The sequence below is a fragment of the Pelecanus crispus genome, chromosome 13, assembly GCF_030463565.1.
Source record: "Pelecanus crispus isolate bPelCri1 chromosome 13, bPelCri1.pri, whole genome shotgun sequence".
NCBI lineage: Eukaryota > Metazoa > Chordata > Aves > Pelecaniformes > Pelecanidae > Pelecanus > Pelecanus crispus.
The window spans coordinates 1,300,163-1,310,483 of NC_134655.1; the positions used below are offsets into that span (position 1 = coordinate 1,300,163).

At 53.4% G+C, this 10,321-nt stretch overlaps 1 protein-coding gene across 1 annotated transcript; it reads right to left on the reverse strand.

Annotated features, from left to right (window-relative positions):
• Positions 1-1,820: 1,820 nt before the first annotated feature.
• On the reverse strand, positions 1,821-10,243 carry LOC104034913 (DNA-directed RNA polymerases I and III subunit RPAC2). Its single transcript, XM_075720684.1, has 5 exons — positions 10,205-10,243; positions 5,323-5,420; positions 3,549-3,625; positions 2,345-2,427; positions 1,821-1,994 (listed from the first exon to the last, which is right to left on the reverse strand). Exons 1-5 carry the CDS (start codon positions 10,241-10,243, stop codon positions 1,947-1,949), a joined length of 345 nt encoding a protein of 114 aa, XP_075576799.1. The 3' UTR covers positions 1,821-1,946.
• Positions 10,244-10,321: the final 78 nt, after the last annotated feature.

Genomic DNA, 10,321 nt, shown 5'->3' on the forward strand with positions numbered 1-10,321 from the left:
CCATACCATACGGCGTCATGGGCAGTATAGAAACTGGGGGGGTTGGCCGGGGAGCAGCGATCGCTGCTCGGGGACAGGCTGGGCATCAGTTGGCGGGTGGTGAGCAATTGCATTGGGCATCACTTGCTTTGTATATTGTTATTGTTATTATCATTATTATATTGTTATTATTATCATTACTATTTTACTTTATTTCAATTATTAAACTGTTCTTATCTCAACCCAGGAGTGTTTCTCACTCTTACTCCTCCGATTCTCTCCCCCATCCCATCAGGGTAGGGGGAGTGAGCGATGGCTGCGTGGTGCTGAGCTGCTGCCTGGGAAAAAACCACGACAGCCTCCTTTGGTATCACTTGCCCCTTGTGTTTTCCTCCCAGATGTCTTCTATTAAAACCAATGTCACAAAGTTTGACCAGGTGTGAGAGGGGAGGGAGAGAAGAGAGCTGAGATACCAGCTACAAACCCTTTTCAAGCTCTTACATTGTGTTGGCATCCAAATGGCACTTTCCCAGCCCTAGAAGGTCTCCCTTAGGCTACAACCAAGAGCAGGATCAACAAGTTTCAGCTCAGAGGGAAAGTAATGAACATCAGAAAAGAAGGAATGCAGGCACAGTCTGGTTTTAGCTGCTCATGGAAGTGCAAATGCAAAGACGGCTCCTTGCCGCCAGCTCCTATCGCCCATTCACCGGCAAGAGCTGTACAGTTCTGGGCACGCTCCTCCTCTCCTTGCTTCCTCAGGCAGAGGACTTCCAGGAACAGAGCAGTTTCAGTGTGAAGAAACCAGGCCAGACAGGATTAGCCAAAAGCAAAGCCGCAGCAGCTGCCCATTGTAGATGCGGGACCATGTTGGCATGGGCAGGACGAATCCATTGCAGCAAACTGAAAGGCAAAGGAGCCTCACCACGAAATGTAGGGCTCAGCTGGCTTCTTGGCCTAACGCCTGCAAACACGAACCCACCACCAGCCTGTCAGAGAGACCCAGTCAGTCAATTTGTATTTGAAAGAATGATTTTATACAGAAAACCTGACATTTTACATCCTCCCTCTTATTCCTCTGTACGTTAATAAAACATGTTGGTGTTTGAAAGGAGAATCTCTGGGTGTTTCTTATTAAGCAGCAGGGGGTCTGCAAAGTCTGCTAAATACTTAATTGAGTGTCAGCAGGTTCCTCTGGTAACTGCAGACCTTGACTGAAGAGACAAGCAGTGTCCCCCCTGTGCAGAGCAAGCCGGAAAGGTTCACAATCCTACGGCCGGCACGGAGCAGCAAAAAGCCCTGCAATTTCATGCCACGTTGCACTCAGCAAAAGGCCTTTGCGTGGCTAGCTGCCAGCAGATCCAAACACGGGGAGGGCTTGAGTGTTCTACCCTTCAAACCTGCTCGTGAGGAGTGGTCTGGGCTTGCCTTTGTCTGCATTCTTCAAGGGGTTAAAAAAGGCAAGTGGTTTTTTACTCATCTCTACCCCCCAAATGAGCAGAGTATCATTTTATAGTGATCTGTTTAAAAAGGAAGGCTGGCTGTGTCTGTTGAAGTCAACTGCACTGGTGACAGTAACAGAAAGATTCAAACTGGGAGAGCGCGTTGCCTCTCTAAAAGCTTGATTTTACACAGCACTGAACCACTTTGCTCCCCGTGGATTCTGGGGCAGACTAATTCTGTGCACCAGACTGCCTGCGAACTCTGTGATCTGAAAATCCTGGGCAGGAACCAGCAACAACACTTGGGAAAGAAGTAAGATGGAAGAGTGAAAGAGCTGCCTTCTAGCTGTCATTTTCCATACCCGTGTTGAGCTGAACGCAGCATCACCTCTGCAGCATCAAACTTCATAAACTTTATTATTATAGAAAATACAGGTCATAAAAAAGCCAAGCAAACAAAAACTCTTGACACAGGGAATTCAACACACAGACATTACACACATCCATGGGGACTGCCATCCCCAAACGCTACTGCATCTCTTCTTCCCTCTGGGCCCTGTATTCCTTCATGCTCCTCTGCAAACAAGAGCAAAGGACAAATGTTAACAGCATATATATGAGTGGCTCGGATACCACAGTGCCACCACCCTGGTCTGTGCTGTGACTTCTCTGTGCAGTGCCTGGAAAGGCTGAGGGACCTGAGAAGCTCTGACAGAGCTCCAGGTACTTTCAGAAGTGACTGAGCTTTACAGTCACTCCAAGGGAAAGGAAGCCAGGCCATGCCGCAGGTCAGGCAGAGAACGTCTGAAAAAAATAATCAGGTTTTTCAAGGCAAAAGTGCCTATAACACAGTTCTCAGCCCATTCCTCTACCCTCTGAGACCAAGAGATAGAAAAGGCCCCTGAGCTCTTTGGGAATAGTCTCACCTCAAAGGTGTTGAGCACGTGTTGGCAAACACCCATCAGGTCATTCAGCCCTTTCCGGAACGGCTCAACAGCAGGAAGGGCCCCTTCAGGAAAGAAGATGAGTTAATGAAACGGGAAGTGGCTCCCAAAGGGGCTGGTAGCCCCCTCCCTTGCCGCTCTGAGGCAGCCTGGCTGTTACCACCGTGCCCAAGGGCAGCCCCCGTGACAGGGAGAGGCTCTCGCACCAGCTATGTGCCCACATGTGTCCCTCCTGCCAGCCCACCACCAGCAGCCGGAGCACTGAGCTCGGGGCGGTGGTCCAGGCCGTGGCGCGGGAAGAGCAGACGCTTACCCTGCACTTAGTCCCGTGGGGAAGGGATTCCCTTGGCAAGGCAAACAGCCTGAGCACTAATTATTTTTAGGAAATCAAAGAGTCAGCAAGCACAAACGAGATACTTGCTTCCAGGAAGCGGCTTCTACGTATCTGATGCTCAAGGGAACAGCCCCATGAGGAAGGAATGAAGTAACACCGTCCCTCTAGGCAGCGGACAAAGCTGCGGAGCTTGCAGGGCCCGGATGAAGGGCAGCGGACGGAGCTGAAGGGGTTGGTGTGCTGGCAGGAGTGAGTGACTGCAAGAGGCTCAGAGCTGTCAGTGCTATCTATCACCAGGGAACAAAGTCCTCTTTGGGAGACAAGTGAAAAGACAGCACAGACTGATGAGGCTTTTCAAAAGAGCTTCAGGTCATAGCCTGATGACCAAAGCTGCAAGACAGCTGAGAAGGAGAAGCAGAAACAAATTATCTCACAGCAGCTATATATGTCAGCGCACTTTGGCTTTGCTTTCCAACCCCCGTGCTGCTTTAGGAGCAGATGGAGCACCCATCACCTGTGACAGTGAGCAGCAGACCTACTCTACCCCGGCACTACAGTTCGGTGCCTGCTGCCAGCCAACCCAGATCCCTGGGACCAGGCACGGCTGTGGGCTCCTCGGGCCTCAGCTGGCTCAGCCCTACAGCTGGGAAACAGAAGAGCTGTAGCATAATGGCTCAGAGCGGCCCGTCCGGCTGAGCAACAGGGCACAGCGGTTGCAGGTGGCTAGCTGAGAAGAGGGAGAAAAGTGGTTTTTTTCTGTATTTAAATGACTCATGGTGGAAACCTGACATGAGCAGGGGGAATTACACAAAAAAAGGGCCCCAGACCCAAAGAAAATGTGCACAGCCATACCTCTGGTCTGGATGCGGAAGTTGATCTTGCTTTCAGAGGGGTGTGTGATGCAGTAGCCACAGAACTCCACATCGGGGCTGCAGGAGAGGAGAGAGGAGAAGAGAGCAGTGAAACCCAGGCCAGTCCACAGCAAATCTCAGGGAAGTCAGAGGCTCAGGCCACCCCAGACCTGCTGGGGCTCAGGATGTTTCTAAAATGACTGAGGGGGAGGGATATGCTGAAGGGAAACTACCTGTGTAACCTTATTCACAAGCCCCCAGCTGTCTCTGAGCTGCAGCTGGAGCTCTGCAGGGGAAGGACATGGCTGGCACGATCGTAGGTACCATCCTGGCACCACCAGCGGTCCACTGGCAGGCCTGCAGAGTTCAAACAGGGCGTCCTGGATGCTTGGAAACCTCACCGTACGCAAACCTGTCGCAGTTCTGCTGGGCAAAAGAGGCTGAGTGGTCTAGGGCACCGCAAGGATTTACTGCGATGGTCTGCAGGCTGCACGGGATCTGCCTTCGTAAGCTGAGGCGGTTGGTAGAACATTTGTGCGCCCAGCAGAAAGAACAGCCCTTCGCAAGAAGCCCGCTGTTTCTCTTGTCGTGGTGATTTATCAGAGGAATTCACATGACATTTGCAATGCAACTGCCATTGGAGATGATGCACTGAACTTCCTGCTGTAATTCTGCTGAGGCTTACCAGGAGATCTTCACAAACCCTCAGCGCTGCCCCGCTCAATAAAATCAGGCAACCAGAGGGAACTTATTTGTATATTTTGATGGGGGCAGCAGGATAATTAATTCCCAGCATCTATTCCTGCATCTCCATGCAAGCATGAAAGGTGATCAATTTGCTTAATACTGGCTGTTCCTACCCTCTTTTCTGACAGTGCTTGTCCCAGAAGGAGACGTAGATACTGCCTGACCACGTGTACTTCCACAGAGTTGCGTATTGTTTTACCTGGGGCCAAATAAGACGTTTGGAAGCCTTTCACATGTCAGGCATTAAATTTCCTCCATAACTAACCATCAAGGAGCAGCAAGGGCTGGCTCTTCCCTAAGAGATGGGAAGCTGGAAGCCATGAATAGTAAGATAGCCAAGGGGGCAGAGGCCTCACTAACTAGCCCTGTCCCACAGCACCCAAGCGAGGGAGTAGGGTGGGTGCAGAGGTGGTAGCCAGGGTCAGCCAAGGGTCCAAATCATCAGGTGGGGATGAAGCAGGTCCAAGGTCAGGCCAGGAAGTCAATCTGCAGGCCAGTGTCATGCCAGGTGAGGGTAATGAGGGTCGGACACCAGCCAGGGTCACCAAGCAGGTGGACAATGATGAGGAAGGGCTGATGGCAGGTCAGGAAGCCAGTCTGTGGGTCAGCATCCAGGAGAATAGAGCCTACAGCCCAGTACAGGCTGAGCTGGAGACCCATACTCCTACAACACAGCTCAGGAGGGACTGAAAGCCCTGAGCTGAGCTTAAATGGGGCTCCTGGGCCCATGGGCAGGGTGTTGGTGGAGGCCCCAGGTGTGGCTGGTCAGGCCCATTAAGGCCTATAAGTGCTCTCAGGGTCCTGACATTAACAGCACAAGGAAAAAGTTAATCCTGTGAAGAGAGGTAGTAGGTAAGGAGTCTTTGGCACTGTGTCTGATATAAAGACTCTAACAGGCATGCATGGGGTAGTTTCTGATCATTTGCCTTGCTCCAGCAATGACTGAGATGCAGATCAGTAAGGAAAAGGCCAGAGTAGGAGACAGAGGTACCCTCAGTGACTCCAGGCACCGCAGAGGCTCCACTTACTTCTTCATGACCATATATCGGAGGGAGTTGCCGAGCGTGTGGTCCTCGTCGTGCAACACGAACGTGACGCAGTTCCCATCTGTCCCATCCGCCTGGATCTGCCACAAATGGGGAAAGGAGAGATGTTGTAAGGCTCTCTGAGGTAATGAATACCAGCCCTAGGGGGAAGAACAAACTATTGTGCTCAGCTTCAGCACAGTAACTGGGAGGACCTGCAGGTCTGGCTGGGCCACCTTGGTGCTCATGTCTCAGGTGCTGCAGTATGTCCAAGAGCACCTTTGCAGCGGAGGGAAAGTTGCAAAATTACAGACCTCAGAGAAACCTCTCCCTGGTTATCAAAGTGCCTGTGCATCTTTCCTCTTCACAGGAGAGAAGAGGAGCCCAAAGAAAGCTGTGGCCTCAGGACCCGTGGTGGAAAGAAGCTGAGAGCGACTGTTCAGGTTGGCGTGATCCCAGCTCCCACCACCAGCCCGTGGCTAGACAGGAATGAGAGGGACAGTGAAAAAATTCCCAGGGAGGAATGCTGCCTGTCAGCAGGTAAATCTTATCCCAGCTCTAAACAAGAGGAGCTGTAAGCCCAAATTCACATGCTTAGGATGAGCCTAGGGAGCCCCGCACGTAACGAGCCCCGCAATGCCAGCAGCCAGCCCCTAACCCTCCTGCTGCTTTTGGCTCGGGTGCCCAAAAAAGCTTTACCAGCTAACGCTTCCTGAGAAGACTGGTTTGGGATCCCCTCCAAAACCACCAAGTCACCTCATTAATCGCTTAGCTGTCACAGGGCTGCCGAGCCTCTGACCTTTCCCCAGGCTCAGCGTAGCCACCGTGGAGCCTGACGTGCCCAGACAGCCCCCAGCTGCTTCCTCTCCCGGCAGCAGAGAGAGGTTTCAAGGTAAGTGTGGAGCCGCATTAAGACAAATGCTGATTTCTTCGCATCCCACCCACGGCCAAATCCCCAACTGCTCCAGGGGTTTTATAACCCCTCACATTTCCCCTCAGGTATTAATACCCTCCTCAGCAGTCCCATTCCTCCTTCTGCAGGTACGGGGAATTGACTCAGCAGTTCAGAAGGAAAACACAAGACTGATTTCCGCACAGAGGAAGAGATCACCCAGACCTGCAGCACAACTCAAGGCACCAGCTATTGCAGAAGGGTAGGCACGATGCAGCAACATCACCTCAGCAACGGGGATGTTGGACTGATAGGGTCTCCCTTGCCTCCGAGCATCGCACAATCCACAACCAAAGCGGTAAGGCTTGCTGAGTGATTGAAACAAGGCAGTGAGTGGCAAAAACACCTTCCCTTGGCGTGGAAGGACAGTGCGTGACTTGCCACGGGTCACTCGGGCAGCCAGTGGCATGGATGAAACGCCCTGCCTGCTCTCCCGCTTGCTAGACCCAGCACCCTCTTCCCAAACGTAGCTGCTGCTGGCCCCAGCCTCTCCTACTGTGGGGCTTTGCAAGGAAGTATTTATTAAAATTATTAGCATCAGCTGTACTCAAGAGCTCGTGTTTTCCAAAGACTACAGGCTCAAACAAGAGCAGACTAACTCCGGAGGCAGACGGATGCCAGGACAGGTTGCTTGGCCCCGAGTTTGCTCCCTGCACCCAGTCACAGGGTTAGAAGGGTGCCCAGGTGCCAAAATCCCAAGTGCCACCACCACCGCAAGCCAGGTACAGCTCTGGTCATCGGGACAGTGACGCTCCTGCAGCTTGGTCACACGACAGGAGTTACACCTTAGCTCAGGTGTAGCTCTGCACGCATGGGGACAAAGAGATGCTTTTCCAGAGAGAGCGCAAATATTTACAGCAGTTACACATGTTGCATAAAAATTACTTGAAAAATAGGATAACTGGGGGTTTAACACGCAGTGCTTCAGATCCCCTTCCTTGCAATGACTTCAGACCCCTTCCCAGAGCTGAAGGAACATGTGGGCATAGGAAGGAAGGGACGGATGCATCGCTGGCATGGTGGCTGGGCCAGCTTGTGGAGCTGCAGCGAGTGCCCCAGAGCAGCAACCCAATGAATTTAAGCTGGCCCTGCCTCCTTAGCACAGATGAAAGCCAGAGCGCGGCTCTTGCACGCAGCTGTAAGGAACGCATTGTGCTGAACCTGTCTGCTCCACAGAGACTCCATTTCTCTCTCCTCTTTCCTGTAGAGTGTCCTCGGATGCAGTTCTGGATCTCAGCAGGACCATAAGCTTCGCTGCTTCTCATCAAGCCATTGGCCCCCCTAGTCGGGTACCTGGCCTCTGGCACAGATGCTGTCCGCTGCTTCCGAGGAAAACCGACACATTCCCCTGAAGGGCAGACTCCTCCCTGCTCCCTGCAGCAATCGGGGCTGTGCCCTGAGGCAGAAGGCTGAGATTTCTCAGGGTGTTTCTGAGTCTCCCCTCAGAGGTGTCCAGGTATCAAACTATACATCACAAGAGAACTTGTCCTCCCATGAGCCAATTTGTAAAAAAAGCCCTGAAGCCCTGGAGTAGGGAATTACGCTCCTCTGGAGTTTTTCCTCTTTGGTTACGCACCGATTTGCTAGTCGCTTTAGCAAATTGTCCTTGTTCTTGTGTTATGGTAGAGGCAGAAGGAAAAGCTGATGAGGTTTCGAGGCAGCTTTAGGATTGATCAAGTTCACTTGAGCCCCTCAGAGACAACAGAGATGGAAAAGCCTGCATCCCCCCCAAAACGACCTGGGGCGCACCCTCCCAGCAAGGTCAGGATACAGCCCCTGCGGCCTGGCCACCCACGCATCGGACACCCTCCTCCTCCTCCTCCTCTACCGGCTACGCGAGCTTAAGAGCTGCAGTCTCGCATCATCCAGAAGCTCTCCTGCTTAGGGGGGCTGTGATTTTATGACGATGAATTATTTAATGTTGTATCTGGTGCCTAGGTAGTGCCGTGGCGGATACATTAGCACAGCGCTGAGCTAGATGGGATCAGCTAGACGTGAAGTGGGCAGGGAACAGGCCTATAACTCACTTCTTACGCTCGCCGCAGTTTACATGTAACTTGTCTTTTATGTCAGAATATATAGTTCTTTGCTGATCTTCATGAGCCGGTATCGCTTTCTCCTCCCATTTTCTGCGTGGTACCGCGCTCCTCACGGAGGAATCGGCTGGTTTGTTGCCAAGGGCCTCTCTAGTCACTGTGGCTCTTCAAAGCTCAACTTCATTCACCGCCTCAGGCTTGCAGGATTAGGATTGGGCTTCCTGGTGCAACCGTGGCCTTCAGCCTGTGGCCTGAACAACTGGGGAGAAGAATACGGCTCTACGGAGCGTGCAAAAGGTAACTAGCAGAAGCCAGACTATTGCTAAGACATTCTAGGCTCTGTTGCACCATTAGGAAAAGTTTAGGGGCTGTAGATGGAGAGGCTATGGAAAACTGTTGTATTAAGCCTCCCCCAAAGGCATCTTTTAAAACCAGGCAACTTAGAGAGCCCGCTTGTTTCCCCTGTATGGCTGCCCCGGTCGGTGCTCAGTTCCCCCTGCGTTTTCCACTGACAGACAGACAGACAGACCGGGGCATGGAGTGCCCGACGGTCCTGCGTCAGCTCTCCCCGTCATCGCGTCTTGGCGCGATTGCCCGCTGGGGGCCTGCGAGCCCGTTAGCCTGAAGTGCAGTGCCATCTAGAGCCTTCCGCCGCCTGCAGAAGATGGACAGAGGCTCCACAAAGCCCTGCCGTGGGGCTCAGCGCCCAAAACAGGGGTGCGAGAGGGGACGAGGCACGCTGCGGGGCCTGCGGCTGACGGGCAAAGCCACCCGCCGCCTGATGCCATGCAGTGCTGGGCAGTTCAGCTTTAAAAAGCAAGGCTTGTTAGGACTAATGCTTTCTCAAACTATTTTAAAAAACTTTAGTCCCGACCTCTAGCTGCTTCAGTGCCCTACGGGGCAATCTCAAACACCTAAACTTCCAGAAATTCAGCTAAAAGGCACGTTCCCTTTGTCTGTCCCTCCTATTTCAGGAGAAAAAATTCTCCCTTTCCTCAGCTTCTTTCTCCCTCTGCTGTTCACAGACACCGCAACAGCGCAGCCGCTCCACACCAGGTGAAACCAAGCAGGTTTACGGGTCGAAGACAGCCGGGTCTCTGAGGGGTGACATCCGAGGAGGATTTAGGCTGGGATACGAGAAGAAAGGCCGTACCGCAGCATGGGGCCGCTTTGCAAAGGGATCTTTGCTGCTTCCCGCTGCCGGGAGGAAGCACCAGCCCGGGGATGCGGCCAAGGGCAACTCGCAGAGCCAGCCTTCCCTTGGCTGTATCCCTGTTGCTGCAGATCCATGGAATCATTCAGGTTGGAAAAGACCTGTAGGATCATCCAGTCCAACCATTAACCTAACACTGCCAAGGCCACCACTAAACCAGTTAAGGGGAGAGGAATAATTTCATGTTTCCTGCCTTGGTGGCTGGATTATTTTTAATGAAAGTAAAAACTGGGAATCGCTAAGGTTGGAAAGGCCCTCTGAGATCATCAGCCCAACCATCAGCCCAACACCCCCATGCCCACTAAACCATGTCCCCAGTGCCACCTCTGCCCGTTTTTTGAGCCCCTCCAGGGCTGGGGACTCCCCCACCTCTCTGGGCAGCCTGTTCCAGGGCTTGGCCACTCTTTCCGTGAAGAAATTTCTCCCAATATCCAACCTAAACCTCCCCTGGCGCAGCTTGAGCCCATTTCCTCTCGTCCCATCGCTGTTCCTTGGGAGCAGAGCCCGATGCCCCCTCCTGCCAGGAGCTGCAGAGCGATCAGGTCTCCCCTCAGCCTCCTTTTCCCTATGTCGCGATTTATCCCGACCACAACACCCCCCTCCGCGGCCCCGCCGCTGAGGCCCCGGCTGCCAGGGGAGAGCGGGGCCGGCCCCGCCGCGTCCCCTCCGGCGGGCGGCCCTCACCGTCTCCAGCGCGGCCTTGCCCTCGCCCTCCTCCGCCATGGCCGCCGGACTGCAGCTCCCGGCAGGCACCGGGGACGGCGGCGCCCGGGCCGCCCCAGCCGGAACCGCGTCGCGGCG